Source organism: Ptiloglossa arizonensis, chromosome 10 (genome assembly GCF_051014685.1).
Source record: "Ptiloglossa arizonensis isolate GNS036 chromosome 10, iyPtiAriz1_principal, whole genome shotgun sequence".
Classification (NCBI taxonomy): domain Eukaryota; kingdom Metazoa; phylum Arthropoda; class Insecta; order Hymenoptera; family Colletidae; genus Ptiloglossa; species Ptiloglossa arizonensis.
This window is the reverse complement of record NC_135057.1, coordinates 5,706,904-5,731,029: the sequence shown is the minus strand read 5'-3', so window position 1 is coordinate 5,731,029 and position 24,126 is coordinate 5,706,904. Positions and strand designations below refer to the sequence as shown.

At 35.4% G+C, this 24,126-nt stretch overlaps 1 protein-coding gene across 2 annotated transcripts; it reads right to left on the bottom strand.

Moving 5' to 3' along the window:
- Positions 1–479: 479 nt before the first annotated feature.
- On the bottom strand, positions 480–23,032 carry LOC143151957 (prostaglandin E2 receptor EP3 subtype). 2 transcript variants are annotated; one of them, XM_076321507.1, is made up of 6 exons: positions 22,824–23,032; positions 21,666–21,905; positions 10,804–10,981; positions 8,871–9,109; positions 3,977–4,205; positions 480–1,910 (listed from the first exon to the last, which is right to left on the bottom strand). In XM_076321507.1, the coding sequence occupies exons 1-6, from the start codon at positions 23,022–23,024 to the stop codon at positions 1,798–1,800; spliced, it is 1,200 nt and encodes a 399-aa protein (XP_076177622.1). In that variant the 5' UTR covers positions 23,025–23,032; the 3' UTR covers positions 480–1,797. The 2 variants fall into 2 exon arrangements, with proteins under 2 accessions (XP_076177622.1, XP_076177623.1); XM_076321508.1 differs by having other exon boundaries at positions 10,804–10,978.
- Positions 23,033–24,126: the final 1,094 nt, after the last annotated feature.

The following is a 24,126-nucleotide window of genomic DNA, read 5'->3' as shown; positions in this document are numbered from 1 at the left end:
TTGATTATTGAAATAAGTACTCTTAATAAGAATAGGTCTGGTAATAGTAGCCATAGTTCTAGCGATAGTAGCATAGTCTTAGCAGTAATAACAGAAATGGTAACAGTAGCAATAACAATAGCCGTAATAGTACTGATAATCCTAATAGTATTAACAGTAATAATAGTTTGTAGCTATTACAAACGAGAAGTATCTCTATTCTGTGGAGAATATGTAGGTATTCTTTATCGAGAAGGATTTATCTTTTTATTTAATTTCGTCGTTCGGCAATATTATTTTTTATTTTAACTTCATGGAACTATTACAAAATATCAGAAAAATTTGCAACATATACCTTTTCATGTGTAATAATTTTGATAAATATCGACACAATGATAAATAATATTACACATTCGCTATAACCGGGAATGATAATCATAAATTACTAACAATAATATTAATCTCACATTTTGGGAAACGTTAATTTAATACAAAGCTTAATAATAATAAAGGTAAGAGTAACGTTAACGTTTCAAGGTCACATTAAAAAAAAAGTAATTAAAATTTATTGATACTTTACACAAACACAGTAAAATATTGTTAAATATATGATGACTATGAATTACACCGGCAACTGTGATAAAGCCACGACTTACGGTAACATTTGTTACGTATGCGTTAAACTGTCGATAACATTATTCTGTGTATATATAAGTATTTCCGTCGTTGTGTATATATTCAAAAAAATATACATATACATGTGCTCTTCCCTTAGGTTCTATTTGAGAACGTACATTGTACATACGATTAAATACGCTTTAACATTGAATACTTTGGTAAATATTCACTCTTTATGTTCGCTCGTAGGTATCTACTGCACACTCACATTAATTTATTGACTAGACATACATTTACGCAAATTTTACAGAAGTAATATACATCGAGACATACGGTTACGGGGTGTTTCTTCTCCGACTTGCTTAAAACGTAATCGTTAGTAGCATTAATTGTTCTCGAGAAAGTATCGCGCGACCAAACAATACTCACTCCCACTTGCACGAACTGCAAACGAGTAGAGCTCCTCGTATTTCGCCGGGCATAAATTTGAAACATTCTGAAACTTTACGGGTTAACGAGTAATGTACGTCCGTCGAAAAAGTTATTGCACCGCGTTGCTAATAACTCTACTCTTTGGAATGCTATTAATTCGTTTCCACCGCCGAGACAACTGCGGATGAGAGAACAAGAATCTTCGTCGTAAACGATTTTCTGGTAACCTAATTGATGTTCTAATACAGCGATCCGTATATTCTTTGAACATCGTACTGAAAAATGGTAAGATACGTATACAAAGAATGACGATACCTTTGTCGTAAACGATATTAGTACAAATGACCTGTAAAACTAATGTAGCACGATAAACACAAACGTTGAGAACAGTGTACAGACAATTGGTAAATAAGTTGTACGCGAAAAATCAGCGAGGTATCAATGTCGACGAATTCGTTTGTCCGTCAACGACTCGACGCACGATCTTAGAATCTTAAAATTTCTCTGTGAGAAAAAAAAAGTGCTGATTTGAAACCTTTTTGTGAATATCCTCGTTGTACTCGACTACGATAACGATCGTTCAATTCTCAACCATTTAAATTCGTCGATTAATAAAAAAGTTTCGATTCGACGTCGGGTTGTGTCAATCGATAGAATTTCACAGCGTCATCCTCTCGTGTTGAGCGAAGATCTTCGAACGTTCTCTCAAACGCGAGTAACGTCGCGTGTCTTGAGATGTTTCATGAAGATCATTCGCTGGAGCCTGTCTCAGACGGATATCGCCACCAAATGAGGATCGTGATCCTCGCTGACAGGCGTCGAGGGTGTCTCGGTGATCGGCGTCGATGGATCACCGCTGCTGCCATGATGATCCGTGGTGCCTGTCAATTATTTTAATCAATGTCAACTTCGCTCGTATGGATCGTTAAAGTCAACACGTGCTAATTAAACGTTAATAAATGATAAATAGATATTAAGATTTCACAAATGCATGTAGGTACTCAATTTTGTACTCTTATGTACTTTTATTTTGTACCACATTATAATCAAATGTAAATCCTTCTAAAAAATATTTTCTACCTATCAAAATTTCAACAAAGCTTCTAGGTACTCAATTTTGTACTGTTATTAAAGTATAATTAAATGAAAATCCTTTTAAAAAATATTTTCTATCTATCAAGATTTCAACAATGCTTCTAAGTACTCAATTCTGTACTATTATCGACCACAGTATAATTAAATGTAAATTTTTTTAAAGAATATTTTCTACCTATCAAGATTTCAACAAAGCTTCTAGGTACTCAATTTTGTACTGTTATTAAAGTATAATTAAATGAAAATCCTTTTAAAAAATATTTTCTATCTATCAAGATTTCAACAATGCTTCTAAGTACTCAATTCTGTACTATTATCGACCACAGTATAATTAAATGTAAATTTTTTTAAAGAATATTTTCTACCTATCAAGATTTCAACAAAGCTTCTAGGTACTCAATTTTGTACTGTTATTAAAGTATAATTAAATGAAAATCCTTTTAAAAAGTATTTTCTATCTATCAAGATTTCAACAATGCTTCTAAGTACTCAATTCTGTACTATTATCGACCACAGTATAATTAAATGTAAATTTTTTTAAAGAATATTTTCTACCTATCAAGATTTCAACAAAGCTTCTAGGTACTCAATTTTGTACTGTTATTAAAGTATAATTAAATGAAAATCCTTTTAAAAAGTATTTTCTATCTATCAAGATTTCAACAATGCTTCTAAGTACTCAATTCTGTACTATTATCGACCACAGTATAATTAAATGTAAATTTTTTTAAAGAATATTTTCTACCTATCAAGATTTCAACAACGCTTCTAGGTACTCAATTTTGTACTGTTATTAAAGTATAATTAAATGAAAATCCTTTTAAAAAATATTTTCTATCTGTCAAGATTTCAACAATGCTTCTAAGTACTCAATTCTGTACTCTTATCGACCAGAATATAATTAAATGTAAATCCTTTTAAAAAATATTTTTTACCTACTTTCTATAGTTTGATATCAAATTGCATTCTCATATGTGCAATTTACTAGAACCAATGTACAACATATTTTAAGTATTACATTGTTGCACGAAATGGTTGAATTCTCAACGATACTTTCATTTATTTTATTGAAAGTAATATTTATTTATGAAAAAATAATTCAGCAGAGTCAAAACACTTCGATCGTTGTGAAATAGGTCACGTTGTTCAATTTAAACATTCATATATTGCAACCGAAAATTTGTCTACCAACTATGGAATTTAACTTCGGTTCATTGTTTCCATTGTTTCGCAATCTGACGTTTTCTTTTAAAATTATTCACGAAATATCTACCACTTTTTAGTAATTAAATTGTGAAAAACTTTACGCGTTATAAAATTGACCATTTCGTGTACAATAAATACTTAAAAGGGGATACTTTTCGAAGATAGTAACCTCGAGAGATATTTAAGAAATACATCTTCTTTTCAGCTATAGAGTGATTTTAAAATTCGTCGAAAACTTGTTTTTCATCGAGAATATACCAATATACCGACATCGGTAAAAATAGAACATAAATCATCAAGATCATGCTTATAATGTTTTTTAATGTCACATCAATATCCAAAGAGTACACAGGTTGAGTTACTCAATTTATTGGAAGAAATCATGACAGAGAAAATGCTCGAATTAGCTAATAAGATTTATCTACCTATGAGATCACAATTTTTACTCTCTTTTTATTAGAATCAGCGTATAATTTTTTTAAATCCATCAACTCTTCTACGTATTTTGTATATAAATTTATTCGAAAACTGCATATTCTATCGAATTTTTGAAACTCCTGTCTACTAGTCTCAGAACCGTGACTTGTCCTGTACGTTTTAAATATTCACTAGCAAACAAATTGCACTTCAACGAGGCAACACTTACCAGTGAACGAACTCGACCGGCTTCTGCCTGGCCAACAGATCTTGCACAGGGGTTTCAGAAGAGGGAATCTCGGCCTAGGCATCCTCAACAGCACGTAGATGTACGGGTCCAGGGTGAAGTGAATACAAAGAAGAATATCAGCCGCTACGTGGAACATACGAATCGCTTTCTTCGCAGCCATCGCCTCCTGAGGCAATTGTATAGCGAATTGTGCCAATGGAATGGAGATCTAACGACACAATGCAGCAATATATGTATTTGTAACGAACATCCTTTGTCGGGGAGCTTAAATCACGATTTCTAGTTACATATACCATTTGCAACTGTAAAAATGACTAAAACTAAAAAATAGACTAATTGCAAAGCGAGATATTAATATGTAACTTATGTTGCAGTATATTAATTTTTGAAAAATATTCCATCGTGCATATAAAGGAATTGAAAAGGTGGAATATTTTTAATTCACTGTACCTCAACGAGTTAAGTATCTTATTTGATATTGTATTAATTTGATTTAATAAACGAAAGATCTAATTCTGCCTAGTGTGGAAGAACGTGACTAATAATTAAGGGGAGTAGTGTACAATAAATGTTTATGTTTTAGCAATTCTTATAATTCGCCATTATTGAAAAGTTAATTTTATAGCTTTATATACACATATTACAATTTATACTGATTTTGATTGTTTCACACGAAGTAATGACTTTCACTTACAATAATCAATATTTTCAGTCCAGATACATCAAGAAAAAACAATCACGCGAGTTTTGCGTTTACAGTTACAAGACTGTATCACAAAATTTGTACTTAATATTTAATCCTAAGAATTAACACTAACCTGTACAATGTAACAAATTTCAAAGACTTTAAAAGGGTCGAAGTTCCAGGTGTAGGTTCTTTTTTACCAAAGTACGATAAAGCAGAGGGCGATACAAAGGAAAAGTAGTCAAACGTGGCAAAACGTTTCTCGTTAGCCTAACGAAAATACTTGTTAGTAGTCGGTAAGTTCCAAGTCGCCTTATCGAGCTTCGTTACCAGACACCTCGTTCGAAGAAGTTCGGTTAAGTTTGGACAAACTCCCGATGCGTACGACGTGCAACGACACTTCGATCGATATTATTAAACGTAACGCAATACGTGTCGCGAAACGTATTGTATTTTATATTTGCCAGCTAAAAATAATTGTATCATCGCCCTCATCGAGCGTTGGGTGTCCCGCGAGTCAATAAAAGTTCCACGTGTCGAGCGTAGGGTCAACGACAGGAACGCAGTGGTCCTCGGCAACACGTTGATGGAAAATTTTTCCCGCCATTTCGTTGCCGTTGTTCCACGTCCGGTTTTGTTTGACGCGCGGAGGCAACATTGATGTTACGAGCAACGATCGTTTGCGGATGTCGTGATCGATCGTACGTGAGGATATTTCAAACTGAATTGTTGTTTCCAGCGTTCGTCCGGGTCGGCGGAAGTGCGTCACTATTTGCAACTTTGCGCTGGCGAATCGTTTGTATTGATATTCAATCGTACACGCGTTCACAATCCCAAACAACTTGTATCCGAACGAAAAAATTCGCATCGGTTATTTTCGGGTCGACTTTTCCGGCACGGTTTTCGAACGGTTTCGATTCGAAGAAAATCGTTGGACGAAGGAACCGTCCAACGAGATCCGAAGTCGGATAAGAAGGAAACGCAAGGAACTCGTGAGTATGCGAGCAACGTAGCACCGAGTGCATTGTTCGGTGCAATTGTATTCTCGCCGACAGGATGTATCGCGATTACATTGTGTTAAAATTGGCAGGAATGCGGTTGTTTGAACGTTGAAAATCCTTTCTTCTTCGTTGACACGAATATTGGTAACCCGATTCGTTCGTCGAGATCTCGTTTGTATAGTTTCTTCGCTCCGTCTCGAGCGAAATGTCTTTGAATCGACTAACCCTGTACAATTTTTATCTTCCATAAAGCAATTACGTACACTCGGTGTCGTACGAGAACACGAAGGAGAAGCTATGAACACGAGATCCGCTGTTACGAGTTAATACGATAAACGAGGTCTGCTGGAACGACGAGTATGCAAAGATTAAAGAAAAAAAACCTACACTCGGTGGTCGACATAGCTCGTAAAATCAGCGAAGGGGTGAATACGACTGCGTATTTGAATGTCACGAGTCAAGGATCCCAGGGTCAAATTCTGTGTATTTTTGGACGTCCGTTAAGAGCCTAAACACACCAAGGTCTGTAGAACCCTGTGTGATTAAAAATCGATTTGGCTATGTTTACCCCCGAAGGTATTGCTTCTCGTATCACGTAAGAACACCTCCATTGCGCTGTATTACTATATTCCTTCTATTGAACAAACACCAGATTTACCGGAGACTTCGAACGAAGTGTGACCGAAGGTATATAAATCACTTAGGGAATCGAAATCGAAGACATTTAAACTGTACAAAACTTCGTGTTTGAGTTATCGATTCTCGTCAGAATATTGTCTAGGTCAGGTGTAATTCGATATTATCATCTGGAAACGATTTTCCTGTTACGGTTCAACGAATCGTGAATGCTTACAGTTAATGGTATCGTTTCGAAAACCTAACCCAATAATTTATTACTCTATTCTAATCAAGACATACGATAGAGAGGAGGATTCGAAGCTAACAGTTTATAGTGACACTTAATCCACGTGTCTAGACTTCTACGTGCACGTGTATATGTTTTCGTTCAAATTACTCAGTCACTTCGATGCATATCTAGCACAACGAGACTTACCAATCATAAACAAATTTTGTTTTTCTATTGCAATTAAGATCAAACACGTCAAACCTTTCAGTACAATTACAATTCAAGAGTCGAATTTAACGTACGAAACGAACCAATTAACGACAAATTTGTCCGACTTATAAGTTCAAAAATTATTTATTACTTCGGAATTATTATTCCTTTATTAAAAATTTGAAGCGTCGAGTAAATAACCGAGCAAAAAGTTATCGAATCATCGCTGAAAATTGCACGTTCGATTTTGGAGATATTTTACCAGATTGAATTCGAAGGAAAGATTAAACGACGAATCTCCGGATCGACAATTATTTAAGAATGACACGCGACGGGGAGTGAAAAATTATCGGCTCGAATTCGAAGGCACGTCACGATCGACACGACCGCAAATTTTATCGATGTTTCGATAGGCGTAGGAGTAAGTATCTTCGTCGAGTGTATCTTCGGCAAGCGCGTCACGTAAACCTCGTTGCTTCCCATAAATGAGAGTAGCCGGAAGCCTCCAGACTTGTTTTGCTTACGGTTCATCGCCCAAAATTTACGGTCAATGACGACTTTCGAGAAAACATCGAGGGAACCGTCCAGTACAAATTCATCATCGTTTAATTCTTCGATTTCGATCCCCCGACCGATTTACAGTGGATCAAGAAGAGTATTTGTACACTGCATTATGAGGAAATTCCCCTAACCTACAAGTCTGATTTCGATGAAAGTTTACGTGTATATAAAATATACTGGGACGCATATGACGGAATTTTTTTATTGACGAAAAATATTCTCGAGAGGATAAAATTAAGATCGAAAAATTCAACATTCCTTTATTTCTTTTGAAATAAGAGCACCAATGTAGAACACTATAAAAGGAACATTTTTTGTGAGAAAATATTTGTTGCACCTCGCAGGAAGTTATAAAGAGAATGAAAGCCGTTGCGAGGTCTTCAATCGTCTGAAATCAGCCTTTATAGTGCCACTTTCTCTTCGATTTATTAAATACAACTTCATAATAGTGTGAAAGAGAGCAAAACTTATCGTCTGAAAAATGTTCAGTTCTTAGTGTTCTATCATTCCATTGCAAAAATGTTTCAAGAGAAGTTTCATTAAAAAGAATAAAAAGAACGTTAAAACCTTCGAGGCTTGATTTCACCTACTTAAAGAAATTTCCTGTGGACAAAAAATGTCTCTATATATGCACTACTATGCTCGCAAACTTTCATTAAAATCAGTCTTACAGGTAAGAAGAATTTCCTTATAATAGAGCGTGGAAATATTTTTTAGAGCCATGATATATACTTTCAGTATGTATACTTTGTTCGAAATTTTCGATAAATCTGTTGTTTGTTCAATGGAAGGAATATAGTAATATAACGTAACAGAGATATTCTCACGTGATATGAGAAGCAATACGTTCGAGGGTAATACAGACAAATCGATTTTTAATTAGTACCAAGAAACATAAATTGCACTTTGTGATAACGCGCGCGCAATTCGCGTTGGCTCTAAAGATTCGCTACTTTTTATCAGAGAAAGTGAATCCTTTAAATGGGAACGAAACGGTCTATTTCTTAGGCCGTTAAATCATCGCTTCTAATGAGAAATGGATTCTCGCATGACGATAGAAAGGAATCGAGATAACCGGTTCGGTCAGCAACTGAATGAGTTCAAAATTAACGGGGAAACAACCTGCACGAATCAGAATACGGAATCGTACGAAACTGTACTATTCCCTCTAATCTTACACATAAATATCTCAATAATCCCAGAAATCTTACACATAAAACTCCAAAACTTCCGATTTTTATCGCACCAAGATTCAAAGCTGCTAACCCAGAAGAAAAAATGTGAAAAATTGCACAAAAATCGTTCCATCGAAATGGATAAAATTTCAAAAGTTTCGCGCATTCGAGACACGAATCTCGATCTTTCCATCGAAGTTGTACAAACGATATTCGAGTACGTAAATATCGACGATTCTTGTGAATTTTAATTTGCCAAACATTTGAAATAGATAAACTCTAATTGTTAATAATATGACGATAATAATAGACGATAGTAGCAACCAAGAGGCTCCCGATTATCGTAAGATCGACGTTACGGAAAATGGTATCAATCGTTTCGACGGTAGCTTACCATTTGTGGCATCCAACAGATAACAAACGATATTGATAGCACGGCCATCAACCTCGCGAACGCCCTTTCCTCGGCGGTTGCGACAACTTCCGACGGTGGACCAGCCATCGTCAAAAGTGGTTTCGCCCTCGAGGAAGATCTTGTTACACGGCGAAGAGCGCCAGCCTTCCGGCTCAACCTGCTAAGTGCTCGGGAAACGGCCAAGTTGCACCAGACGATCGACAGACAGAGGCCTGTTCCTGGAATTACAAACGGTCATCGAGTCTCTTAATATGGAAATACATTTATCATTCGATGTACTATCGCCGCTACAGTCGCCGTTGAATCAATTGGCCTCTCAAGGTCACTCGTCCGACGCGAACCACGTCTACTATTGTCGCACCACTCGACGCCCTCTTTGAAATGCAGAGAGCGTGTGTTTTTAGGCTTGCACCAGTGTCTTGTAAATGCAATGTAGTGAAGAGTGGGGTGCAGAGAGAGCAACGTGATTGCCTATCTTGAAGAGAGTCTTTCGAGAACCTTGGAAGACTAATTGGCTCTGTCGCTGCAGAGTATAAGTGGAATTTTATCAGACACTTTATTACAGAGACACTGGATGTTTATGAATTTTCTTTTCTGGTAATGAACAATTTATAGGTGAAATGTGTCATATTTGAAGTAGGTATAATAATATTCTTGGATAAGTTAATAATGTGACATATGCACGAGGAGGTTGGAGAATAGCTATTAGAAATGATTTATGTGTAATTGTTTTAAGAATAATACAGTGTACTTACTCTGGAGATGACCGAAAAGCATTAGTGGGAAAGGTCAAACGATAAGTTGTTCGATACGATTACCAAAGGGAATTTATGTTAGATATACCTCAGGGAAATCTAAGTCTAAGTATAATTACCACTAAACTGTACACTGATCGGAATAAATTGATTATTTATGGAAATTATTTTACTGTTCTGTCTGAAGTGCTTCATGAGTTAAAGATACGATTGAAAATATTATTGTATTAGATACACGATATTTCTTTCGTCAGTTGAATTTATCCACAAGTGTGAAACTGTAATTGTTTCGAGCAGTGTACGAAATACTAATTTTGAAAGTGTTCTCTCTTTGTTTATTTAGTGTCTCCGATAGAATGAAAATTACGTTAAGATTTAAAAATCGTACGCGATTGCTGCGATAGTTTCAACAAAGGGTCTAGTATGCATAAAGCTCTCATTGTCGTAGCTATGAACAATACACAGAGATATTCGTTGTTAAATGCATCTGTGTAATCTTTCGATTAGTCGTCCAATTTTACACAGAAATATATTTACGAATTTTAATAAAAAATAATTACAAAAATCTCTAATTCGTTAAATATTCTAAACAACGCACAATTTATTTTCAGAAAAATTCCTGTATTGTACAATCGTAATTAAACCGGATACAGTTAACCGTAAAATTTATATTTTCAGAAATCATTACGAAACTAATGACTTATTAATTGAAACGAGTAAATTTTCACATTAACCCTTTTGACTTTAGTCTATCGATTCATATAAATATGTAAAATTGTCAATAATCAGTCCACTGAATTTTTATCATTATAAACAAATTATTCGTCGATGAAACTTCTGTAACAGATGTTACGATTAAAATATGCCCAATAATTCAATATGTCTTCCAAGCATTCTATTCCTTTCTTTGAAAAAACGTTTCGAATCACTGTATTTTAAATTTCCTTTGGAAAACGCAAGATTTTTGTTTCTTCTAGAGTGAAATTCAAAAAAAAATCCAAGAATACACACGAATAAATTCTTATACAAATAATTTTGTATTCGAATAATTTCTTATTTGGATAAATTTGTTTCGAACAGGACCAATGTGTACGCGTAAAAGATTACTCTTGATTCGGTGTTATTTCGTGTATTAAGATTAATAATCGAATACTCACCGAAAATGAACCAAACGTAAGCGTATGCAATGTCCGCGGGTTCGGTAGCTTCTCTGTATCGAACGCATCGCTCGCCTTTATAGTACAAACCAAAGCCCAAAACTGGAAAACTAGTCAACGCCAGGGCAACCAGCCAAAGTACCAGCATACAACGTACAATTATCGGATACGTCACCTGCTGGAAAACATATGCGTGTCACAGATTAAGTGGCACGGTTGCGATAAGTGTTACGCCATTGAAGGTGTGGTGATGGAAGAACAGCTAAAGCAAAACAGAAAAAGCAATCGAGAGAAAATAGGAACTGTAGGGAGAGAAAGAATCGATTGATTACGTTTCAGGATCTGGAATCCGTATCTATCGTTTGCCAGACTGCTTTAACCAATCTAGCGAACTCAAATTTGTTCACCTTAAAGAGAAACGTCACCTTTTGAGTCGAGAAAAGATACTGATATTTTCGAATATTTTCTGACAGTACAAAATGTTCGATGCAAATATTTTGTACATACATTAGAAGTACATACATCCAACAATACTTTTACTAAATTTTATTTCAACAAACATAAACGTATAATATTAACGTTTTATTCTGTGGAACGATGTAATTCTGACGTATTTACACAATTTATTCAATCTAAAGATCGATTCAACGTCTTACCAACTTCGTACACATTCTATTTGATTTAGGTCTAACAATAAAATGAATCAACAAAGTGTGACGTAGGACAGACGTATTCATTGGCTGCCAAGAATTTCGACGAAAATTGCCTATACAGATGACGAAATATTTTTCTCTGACGTAAGTAATGACATCAAGCGGGGACAATAGATCCCTATTTCTTCCGACGCATCCGTAAAGAATCTAAAAAAAGATTCAAGGTTAGCGATGGTGTCTCGAAGTCCAATAACCCTAAATGTACAGCCTACGCGACCCTAAGTTCACCTATTTTAGGTTGCGCATCTCTGAGATGCAAAATAAACGGCCGACACTGTTTACTATTAAAGACAACGATGACTGTCATAAATCTCGCGAAGAGAGGGCGTTCGCGTTAGACTAATTCAAGACAGATTAAAATCGAATCGATTGCCAACGTTTTTCGTCGCGCGTCGCAACGTTCGAGTTCGTTGACTTTGCGCAGTTAAGGATCATTCTTAATTCGATCATCTACGATATAATATCATACGAAACAATTTTTATCCGAATTAATTATTCGAATTAATTTACGGATAAATTCTTATACAAATAATTTCTTATTTGGATAAATTTCTTTCGAATAGAATATATTTATCGAATATATTTATTCGTCAATGGCGAATAAAATATTATTTGTAATTCGAATAAATTTACGGATAAATTCTTATACAAATAATTTCTTATTTGGATAAATTTCTTTCGAATAGAATATATTTATCGAATATATTTATTCGTCAATGGCGAATAAAATATTATTTGTAATTCGAATAAATTTACGGATAAATTCTTATACAAATAATTTTGTACTCGAATAATTTCTTATTTGGATAAATTTCTTTCGAATAGAATATATTTATCGAATATATTTATTCGTCAATGGCAAATACATATTATTTATGATTTTTATCCGAATTATTCGAATAAATTTACGGATAAATTCTTACACAAATAATTTTTTATTCGAATAATCTTTTATTTAGATAAATTTCTTTCGAATGGAATATATTTATTCGTCAATGGCGAATAAAATATTATTTATGATTTTTATCTGGTATCCGAACAGGACCAATGTATACGCGTAAAAGATTACTCTCGATTCAGTGTTATTTCGTGTATTAAGATTAAGAAGAAATACCACCTTGTTTTCAAGAAAACGATCTTTTATAATCTAAACTATTGAAATAAAATTCGAAGTAGTAACCAATATCTGACTTATTCAGTGGAACGTGTCCCTACGCACCAATCCTTAAACTTTAAATGTGTATTTCTCGAAACAGGTTTTCTGAAACTTGAGGATAACTTTCCACAGAAACCATTTATCCTATAAACTTGAAATTGGAACTGTATATTCCAATACTTCTGAAGTATTTACCATCGAAACTATTGTTGGTTATCCGAATTCTTATTCATCAAATTTATTGAATCAACTGGTACGACTGGTAGACATTTTAATTGTTTAAATTAATTCGCCAAATATTACAATTCTCAAAATTACCCAATTAAATTTAGTTTATCTAGAGTATTAGCTCAGATGAAATGAACCAATTATCCGGATGCGACCTCCTATTATTCGATCGAGAAATCATTTCCATGCATGTCACCCTAAACATCACAATACCCATATTGTGAGATAGCGTAAAAATACTTATTGATTCGTAGCAAAAGTGCTCTATTTATAATTATTGGGTCGATCGATAAGTTATCGGCAAAGATTGACCATAAAACGTAATATTTACTACATCGTTCGTCAACCTCGCCGCTATTTAATTAAAGTAATTCCTAACGCGCGTTGAACTCGTATGTCGTAAGCCAAAGCGTAACGAAGTAAAGATGTAAATATGTAACAATACCTTCGAATAAAAAGGGAAATTACGTTAATAACTAGTTTCTCGTGGTGAATATTTTTGGGTTTACATCTTGGACAAACAGACGGATAATGTCGTCACTCGGCTCTCCTGGAATTGCTTTCCCTGAGAAATGAAAGAAGGGATGTAATCGTTGCCAGTAATTCTTCGCCGACCCTTTGCAAAGGTGGTTGTTTAAGTGCTTTCAAGGAAGAAGAATGTAAGGTCGTTTCACAGGGGTATGATAAAAGATCCGTGAACGAAGACAAAGTGGAAACAAACAAAATAGAAACTATAATCATTGGACGAACACCATCGCCTCTGGTGTACTGTACTCTCAGCTTTAACCCTTTGGGATCCATTGATCAGGGCAAAACGACTTAAAGCGGCCGATGTGAAAATAATATTAGTATAAAAATTGTTTCCTCCGCCTGGGAAGTTTAAATATACGGTCTTCAAATATATAGAAAAATAGTCTTCATTGATTTCGTTGAATAAATCATTATAATAGTTTATGTAGTGATGTCTTTAAAAAGAAAGTGACTTATCTTTCGAATTAATATTTCGGTAACCAACGATGATATTAGCAAAATGGTAAAAATTCTTGATGGTTATTTAATGAGAAGAAAAATATATTTATGTGGTATATTCTTCTATGACAGTAGCGTTATTCTTTTAAATCTTAAAATCTTTAAGTTTCCTTATACAGGAATACTTCTTTTACATAATTGTATAATGAGCTGAAATATCTATAAAAATGCACTTCCTTGCGATTTTAAGGTACACGTGACATTAGAAATTCATATTTAATATAGCAAGCAAATGACGACTAGTTTGTACTTGTATCAGCAACAAATTGTCGAGGAAATTTCCTTGTACTTGAGAAACACATTGCTTGATGAAACCTGTAGTACGTCTAATGATCTTTCATCGTGGAAATGCATTCAAATCGAGACAACGATGCAACGACGAGATCTCTGCAGAATTGCACTCGATTGCAACGTAGGTAATCCCAGTACTTGTTGCTTCCACGTATAACCATAATTTGGAATTAAAGCAAAAACAGACCATTTTGTACGAGCACGTTCTATAACAGCTTCCTTTTCTTTTTTCATTGAAAACAAAATTTTTCAAATACCGTTAACATTTATACACGACACAGTGTAGTAATCCGCCTGATCGTCGAAGTTAATAACGTTGCATTATTGATATTAGCAAAATAGGTCGACTTTGACTCGAAAGGCGACATACATAAACTTGCACTGTCAATTCACATTGACACGTTGCACCTCTGACATTTCGGGAGCAATGCTACCGAATGCTTCAAAGTTAAGAGATTCGAGAAGCCTTGAATATGAAAGACGGCGAGTCGTTATACTCTACGTCGTAGTTGCTTTTTTTATCAAAGAAAACATTGTTTTAGGCGAATCGGAAGAGCTTGATGTTACAAGTGTTACGCCGAAAATATCGAACCTAGCGAAGATTGGGTAATTTCTTCCTTGTACGATACAACGTCAAGGAACAGCGGGTATCAAATTCTTTGACGACTCACTGCTCTTTGCAAAAAAAATATTTACGTGGTGTAATCTTACTCGAACGATATATAATTACACTCGTTATTTGTAGTAATGTACAAAAATTACGTTTTGTATTTCGATGTTAATTGTATTCTGGTAATTAATTGTATTCTTTAGGCGAGTTCTTAAAGGAGTTTTATTGGTTTAATTTTGAAAAAAATAATTCTCTTCGAAAGAAGTTAAAAGAAATAAATTTTCCTTTGAAAATAATTTTGCAGTAAATGAAATAAATTTTTTAAAAATGTCATTTATGGATAATACACGCTTTAAAATGTGAAAATAAAATGTTATCGAATTTACTAGTAAGAGTTTCCTGGTAATACAATTTTCCTATCTATGAATACACATTATTAAACTAGAGAACTATCAGGAATAGTCGTCATGGTGTACGTTGTCTCGTAGTGATGTTAGGAAACCTGAGATAGCTGTTTGTCCTAAATTCCAGTTTAAAAGGAAAAGCATTAGCGGAACTCTGTTTATGCCTATTTTATAGCGGAGAGAACATAATTCTTGCTATCATATTTTTGCACTTTCCCACTCGAGGTGGTGAGCAATACGAGGTACTCGTACTCGGGCGAAAATCCCATGAGCCATAATCATAAATATTCCCGTGAGGGAAACGATACCGTGTAGACAAAATCCGTACAGAATGTATTCAACGAAAAATAAAATGTTTGAACACTCGAGCGATTTATGGTTCGATAAAAGAAATGTTAGATCCAGAGTAACCGATGTTGACTGCTATAAAGTTGCAAAATAACGTCATCACAGCCTCCAGCAAAGAGACTATTAATTGGGTGATAATAAAATCGCGATCAATTGCGATTATCGACGATAATATAAAACAAGGTTACGACAATGACGCTAACGGATCTGTCACTCGCCACAATTGGACCAGAGAATCAGCTTAACAGTATCAATCGCTTTTAGTTAAGGACCATTGCATTGTCCTGCCTACGAGAGCCTTTTACACATAAATGCTCAGTGTAACTTCATATTCCAACTCGTAAATCCAACTCCACCTTTGTTAAAGTATAATAGCATCTTGAATTGAACTCAAGATAAATCACTCGACAAAACCAATGAAAAATTTTAACTGTCGACCCTTGTACGACATAAAAACTCGTATCTAAAAGAAAAATAAAGATAACAATAATGCTCGCTCAAAGCTTCAAATAAACAAAGATCTTTGGTCTACGACGTAATCCTTTATTCGTTAACCGAATTAAAATTATTCGAATACTAAATATATCTAAAAAGATTGAAAGAATTTTCATTTTGACCATTTTAAGAGTAGATTTCTACTAACCCGAAAAAAATAAAGAACGATCGATTCCTTTCATATTTCATTTTTATATACTTTACAAATACCTCGATACTCGATAAATGTGATACTCGGAAGACGAAGAAGATACTGTAATTTTTCACGATTCATCGAGATACTTTCTCCCACGTGTAACTTGTCAAACGAATCTCAATCAAAATTCTTCCCTCTGCAGGTGTACACAGACTGAAAAATGAAACTTCACCGCAAGATATGCGAAGCGTATGCAATTTCGATTCGCGAGGCGCGCGAACTTCGAATTCCTGTTTATGTGACCGCGTTCCATGGAGATACGATCGAGCAGAAAATATGTTTCTTGGGTTAGATTCCGAGTTACTCTCGGGGCAAGATCGGCGAAAAATGAAATATTGAGTCTGGTTGCTCGCGAAAGTGCATTCCCGTGTCGTGAATCACTTGTCGTCGATTTGAATAGACTCTTCCCGCGTGTATGTCGCGAACAACCTAACAGGGTAATACTTCTGTTGCCACGATGGTATACACATCGCGCAGGTCACACGAAACCACGAACAGATAAATTCACACGTTACTCGATCGGGTGGTCTAGTTTACTTTGGCCGTAGGTTCCTATTTTTTCATCGAACGCATCATCAAAGCGTCATCGAGATTATAAGAAACTGGTATATGCTCGAGGGAACCGATAATACCAATCTACACGCATCGCTAATTCTTGGTCAGCCCACTTTATGATCTTCGGTTTGCCCTATATTTTATACAGGAGTTGCTTCACCTTGGCTCGAGGTGAATTCTATCGTGTTACAAATTTATGACGCCCTAGCTGATCGAAGCTTCCCAAGGGTAGATACTAACAAGAAGCTCGGGATCTTATAGGCTGTTTACTGTCCAATTTGCTTTAAATCGAATGTTCGATTGTCGTCTATTTTTAAGGATAGATCGTTCGTTAAAACGGAAACAGATACGGATGGACGATAGACTAGATTCCGAGATTAAGGTACACTGAACTTTGCTACAGATCGTTTCTTGTTCTTGTTCCAGTGTTTCGGGAAAGAATTGGTAACGTTGTGGGCTCAACAATCTTGAATTTAGACGTACGAGCTATGTTTGCTGTTTTTGAACTAATTTATATAGTAAATTATCTCTCTATCTTGTATACCTACGATAATTTTCTACGTTAAACTTTGACCGTGTATCGACTCGGTGAAGATCAATTCCTTTTTTCTCGATTTAGATAATCCTACAATAATTGTCAAAATAGATTCTTTTTAAGAGGGTTGGTAAGAGTAATTTTTGTTTTATAAAAGTTGAATCTGATCCTCTTCAGAAGAATACAATATTTAACCATTTTAAATTAATTATTTTTTCTACGTCAGATTTAAAATCCAGAAATATATAAACATCAGTTTCGTAAATATATAAATAGAAAATAATATATTGGGGATACAATGTTATAATTAAACTCAAATTAAAATCTATTATTTATTTGTTCTGATTGAACTCAATTTTTTTTCAAGCACGATCCAAAATGGATTCAGCTACAAAATATATAACAATTTGGCTATTAATTATTTTGTTATTGTACTACTTACTGGATGCATAAATTATTCTACACACGGGATTCGTTTATTCTTTACCCAAATGGGTACACAATTTTATTCTATATTGCATATATTTTTAAATTTTATGTAAAAATCTATCCAGGTATTTATATATCTTTATTAATAACTTAATTTAATTAAATTACATATTTCCTTCGAGAAAGGTGCCACCCAATTTTATTGTATAATTAAACGTGTGCAATTTGTATGCACAAAACAGTTTGCATAAACCTTGAGTGCTAATCGATAAACAGTCTCCACTTATGAAGATAATTTTATCAACTGAAAACTATAGTTTACCAGACAACATTGTCGCATAGAATTTCATCCATACACGGTCCAGAGATAAATGAAAGCATTGTACGTGCGAGGTTACACGTATCCCAAAAGAAAAAAAACCATTCTTTTTAAGATTCATTCGCAAGAGTGTGGTTTACTTTAATTTCTCTGACCTTGAATCGTCGCCCGTCAAAAGTCGAAACTACCTGCCAGAGACTGAGCAACAGAATATCAAAGTCATCACTTTTTTTTCTTACTGTCGCTACCTTAATAAATTGCAACATTATTAATACCGTTAGTTCAAAAATCTAAACCAACCGTCTAAAAATATTGCACTGAAAAATTTTACAATTTTCTACACTTGTACGCATACCGTACTAAATTCATCGTGTTTTTCTCTTCGGTAGAAAATTGAATCTACACACTGTTTATCGCAAAAATGTTTGCAATGTACTTAAAGAGTATAATTGAAACACGAAGTGAGGAGTCGCAAATCGTACAACGATCGAAACCATTTGAAGTACAGGATTGAGTACAGTGATCGAAGAGAGTGGAGGTGTAACGCGTGGCCATATTTGGGTCACAATATGGGTCACGAGTTATTCACACCAAGGTGACGGATACAATTGTAATCAGTGTGGTTAAAGAACGATTTCGTTTCTAAATGAAACAAAATACGAAACCGTCGGGAAAACTTGTAGATTCAGCAACATGTTCCCGATCACGTAGCTTCTGGTTCTCAGAAAACAGTTTGAGGGGTCTTTTCGGAGCTATCGCTGGTTATCATTACGTCGAGGTAAACTCGCGTCTTTCGATGACCCCTGACCTTCCTTAATCATAATTCCTCGAAATATTGTGAACGCTCGTACCTACGATGAGAATTGCAAAAATTCTAGCAACGATGCAAAGTATATCGAAACGTCCGTAAGGATGTTACAGGATTCGTTTACAAATTATTTTTACCGCGTTGAAACGCGAGTATTCGTGGAAAAAAAGTTTAACAACGAACCAAGAGTGTAATGCCACACGTGTTGTTATTCCGTCATTTTGAAAGCAATGCGATTCAAGTTCGTGAACCCATAACATTTCCTCTCTTGGCTCGAAGCAACGACAGGAAGTCGATACTGTCGAGACGTTCATACATCTATTTATTAATCTTCACTTATAGGTGTTTATAGACCAACAATGTGTAACATCGACCAACATTTTTACAATAAATCTACACCTATTCTAGAAAAAAATAGATCTCTTACAATACTTGAGTAATCCAAGAAATTGAATTTATTGTAGTTAATATTTCGACAAAACTAATTGTTTAAATTAAAACGTATATAGTCACTGAACTGTAATCTACTTCACTGTAATTTTCTATATCAGTGATTTAAATACTAAGAATGATCTTAGTAGTTTACTATAGAGTAGTTTACTATAAAAGCCATTTATAGAATTCGGTGTAACTATTTTTTATTCTATTTTATTTTACAGCTGCAATAAGAGTGCGCGTAACTGTGAAAAGTATCCATAAACTCGGCAATGAATCGTGAAAGCTTCGCTTGAATCTTTCGAGTGTCTTGAAAAACCTCGATCTGCTCCGATATTTTGAGCAACTCTAAAAACGAATTATTTAAATAATCCTAACACCACGAATATTGAAATCGAAGCGAATATTTTCAAGCTACACAAAGCATTAAAAAATCGAGTGCTCGACACGGTTCGACTCTCTTTCAGAATCACTCTCTCAGAATTTTGCGCGTTCTGACAATAACTATTGAGCTTTTGTGATCATCGAAGTATCGAATAAAAGTATTCTGAAAATATTTCCCCGATAAGAATTGTGAAATTTTACGTACACGTAGATAACAGTGCTGACGTTATTCAGCCCCATTGATTTTTTAGAAAATGTTAATCTATATATGGTACATTTATATATTATACAATACATTCAATTGTAGTCGAAGTCATATTCAACTGTCTATCAAATATTGTAACTACGTTCAAGAGGACTTAAACGGAAGCTATTTTGGTAGTCCAACTGTGTTGGTTACAACGGTTTCGGAGTCGATTCAAATAATTATTTCCTCCCTCGTCTTAAAAGGACGCAAATTGATCCAAACGCTCCGTTGGTCACATCGAAGTGACAGTGTTAATATTCCCGCGCTGTCCATCCGATATTGTAGCTACAACGACTACGGAATCTCAAGAATTTCAATGCGAAGGTCCCTCCAATCGTTAATTCTGCCAACGAAATACGAACGACCGATACTTTACGGTAAAAAACCGATAAATGGTATCGCTTTTTCCAAGTAAACTACCATTTTCAATCGTTTTTCAATATATTCGTTCGTTACGCTAAGAAGAACCCCGTTAAATTTAACGAAAGAGTTACAATTAAATTGTTCGATTAAGTTTTCTCAGTGTGTGTTCAATTCGTTGCATTAGAAATGCGTATGAATTTTTGAGACAAAAGAATCTGTCATCCGTCGTTGATAGTTTCCAAATGGAGTTTTAGATTTCAAGATTCTTTGAGAGATTGCTTGAGATAATATTTTTATTTTTCTGTTCGTTCAATACGTGCAACAATATCAATAAACAGCTCCGTGTCGTCGATGTTCACACTACTTTGAACGAACGTAGTACGTTGAAAAATGGGTCAGGTCCATACACAAAGTGCGGGCAACGTAACGTGACCCTTATCACGTACAGATAAATTCTATATAGATTGTTCGACCGGAGAAACGTCTTTCTCGTTTATCTTTATGGACTTATTTGTACCGTTGAAATGCGCAACATCTTTTCAGGGGCTTTTATTGACATTTACGAATCTGTCACTTCCGAAGATCATAATTTTCGAAAATATACAACGTCGTTCGACCGTAACATCACTCCCTCTGAAATTACCGATCTTGAAACTGACAATTGGCCAACCATTGAAGAAATTTTAATTATACTTAATGGAAACTACGCCAAAACACATCGGTGATTTCATTTCCTAAAATAACCGAAGAATCATCCAGACAAGAAACATTATCACTTAGGAATATGGTCAATACTTTGAAAATACCGGAATGCTAAATGGATTGCCAACATAATATAAGTGAGAGCAGTTGGTTTAATTTTACTTGGAGTTGAAACAAATTTAATGAATCTTAAATGAGTCTTACATTCCTGATAATATCAACCGTACAATCTCCGCTGATAATTCTGATAATTTCGGTTCAAATGACTTTATCAGCAAACAAAGTACAGTATCTAATACTTTAAAACCTTTATCGTATAATGCAAGTTAAATGTTCGATGAAAACATTACACGAATAATATACTTTCCACTACTGGAATTATATTATTTTTTTCGAATAGTTCAGAAACACGATCTACTAATTGTTTCGTGTAGTGACTAGAATACGTTAATTCGGTACAGTCGGACCTTTCTTTTAAAACAATTCGAAAGTTGATATTATCCAACGGTAAGAAAGTTGTATGAAGGTGATATGGAGAAAGGAATAATTGAGAACGTCTGTCGATGGTATATCCTTCAAATTGTTCAAACAGGGTTATCTAGGATCGTGACTTACCTTTTGATAAACGAAGGGTCTCGTCAAGGCCAGCCACCTTTCGGCAGCCATTACGATGGCGACACAACCACTAAATAAACCGAATAGTCTCCAAACAACTCGAAGGGAGCAAAACCCTCTGGTGGATATTACGCTGCCTACGTAAATTGTTATATACATCTGTACCAGCATTCCCAACAATGCAACGAGATCATTGGTGGCCAAACAACGCAGCATCAGTAAGTGTTTTCGATTTCTCCTCTGAAACAGAAATAATAGATTATGGTTCGTTTCATAGCTTCCAATCTTTGTTTTCGTTGTACACAATTATTCTATGCGTTCAATTGTCGAATGTAATATTTACAATTATGAATAGTGAATTATAACTTCACGTCAGTTTCCTTCATTGGTAAAGTATCTTCGTGTCACAGAAATCTAACCAAAATTTATTCCAAGATTGTTAATTGGGGTACATTTAAGTCTCGTATTACTATGCATATTGAAACGTACCTATCCACATAATTATTGCAAATTTTGAAACTAGATTCAGACTTGCTTAATGTTGATCACGAGGACAAGAGAAATAATTGTTTTTTGCTTAATTATCCAATTGATAAGTATATCTTATTGTTTGTGCATCGGAGTAAGATTTTTTCAACGCGTAAGACTAAAAGTTAATAAATGCGTTTATCGAGTATTAAAAATAAAAAGGTTATTTCTCCAAGTCGTCGGAAGAATTACGATCGGTGATTTTAATTTGTGCGAATTTAGATGCAGGAATAATATTTCCGGAGATATTATAAAACTATTGTAAAACTGTTACACTTTCGTTGTTGCATTTCAATTTGACATTTTCTTTCAAAAGAATCTCCATCGTTCAAACTATCAATGATGCACGAAAATTGTCTACGTTGCGCTCTTCATCGATATTTCACCTTCTCTGAACACCCAGAATATAGTATATGCAAGAAAACGCAATCACCGCTACTACTTTTAATAATACTTCAACGCGTATTCAATCCTCGTGTTGGAAATTCACAGCGTTTTTGTCCCTCTTACAAAGTGATTGTTCAAACTTCGTTAGAGAAGGTAAATATCGATATTGGTTACCAACACTTAAATTCCCCCGCGAGTGTTCGTAGTATTTATCTTATTAATTTCTCTGAGAGCTAGGATTACCTTGTCCCGATGAAAGAGAATGACTAGAGCCGACACGTTGCCGATTACACCGGTTATGTACACAAGGGTGAGCACCACCTGAGAAACGAAAGTCACGTGTCTCTTCGTCGGGTTCAAAACAACGTTAGGTAGCATCGTGGTCGAGTTCAATCCAATCATTGACAAGGTCTCGTTCCACTCGTCCATCGTGGTGAGCGACATTTTCGACGTTACTCTCGCAACAAGGGCCAAGAAACGTTAAACCGATCGATGTTCCCGCCAGTATTTTCTGAACCCCACCGATTTTCTATCCAGCTTCGTAGTACTATCTCACGCGGAAGTCTGGAAAGCGTAATCGACGATGCAACGATTCAGAGACCTCATTATTTATTAGGTTCGTTCACCCTCGTACGGAGCCGATATCGTTGATCTTAGGCAATTGTAAATTCTCTCCGTTCCTTTATCTTGTACTCTCCTTTGTGCAAATACACGCTACCGAGAGCCACGGAACATTCAGTTAGAGCATTTTACTGTTTCTCGAAGTGTCGTTCTTTGTTCGATTTTCGGCGGTGGTATCGCTGCAGTTATCGTGTACCTTTGGTACTCTATTATCGCATGGTTCTCGTTAAACTTCGTATGCGGTGTTGCAACACCCGTCCCTGCGCGCCGGATGCTCGACTTTCTCGGGAAATGTGACAACGTTGGGGCTGGACCCTTTTGTGAGACTACCTGCAGTCCCCAGGCCCTTATTCGAGTCGACTTGCATGCACAGCAGAGCACAGCTGGCGCGATGAAACAACTTGTCTCTATCGATCGGAATTGTTAGGTAACGTAACGAATTTCTACAAAACCTGTTGCTAAGAACTGATTGCTCTTCGTTTTGCGAGCTCCAAGTATCGAAAATACGATCGAAGGTAATTTTCAGTGAAGAATCGTAACGATAGAACTGCACTTCATGAATCCATCCGGGGATCGTATATCGAAACACTAACGACCATTTCTTTTCTTGGACCGTGAGGAGAGAATATTCACGAATTTGTTCGCGTTCGAATGATATTTTATTTGTATAACTTTTCAGCTGACTGGCTCGATCGACTGTTGACGGAAGCGTTCTTTTCAATTCCGTGCGAACCTCGATCAACGTCCTCCAATCGGGATCGCCGTTCTTGTCGATAACTCGACACGTTCTTCTCGTTGAAAAATATCGTCGGAGAATTAACGTTGCGAACCTGCGAATCGTCCGATCGAGGCTGAAGATACGATGGAAAGGAAAAGGGGGCCTCCGTTGACTCCTTTGACCGCGAGAGTCGTCGCCACACTGATC

Bases quoted from the DNA above. Each gene is read 5' to 3' on its own strand.
- LOC143151957 (XM_076321507.1), bottom strand. From the start codon at position 23,024: ATGTCGCTCACCACGATGGACGAGTGGAACGAGACCTTGTCAATGATT. The intron at 10,982-21,665 runs GTAAGTCACGAT...TATGTTTTCCAG, and splicing joins GACCCTTCGTTTATCAAAAG to CAGGTGACGTATCCGATAAT. The intron at 4,206-8,870 runs GTAAGCTACCGT...TTGTGTCGTTAG, and splicing joins TCTGTTGGATGCCACAAATG to ATCTCCATTCCATTGGCACA.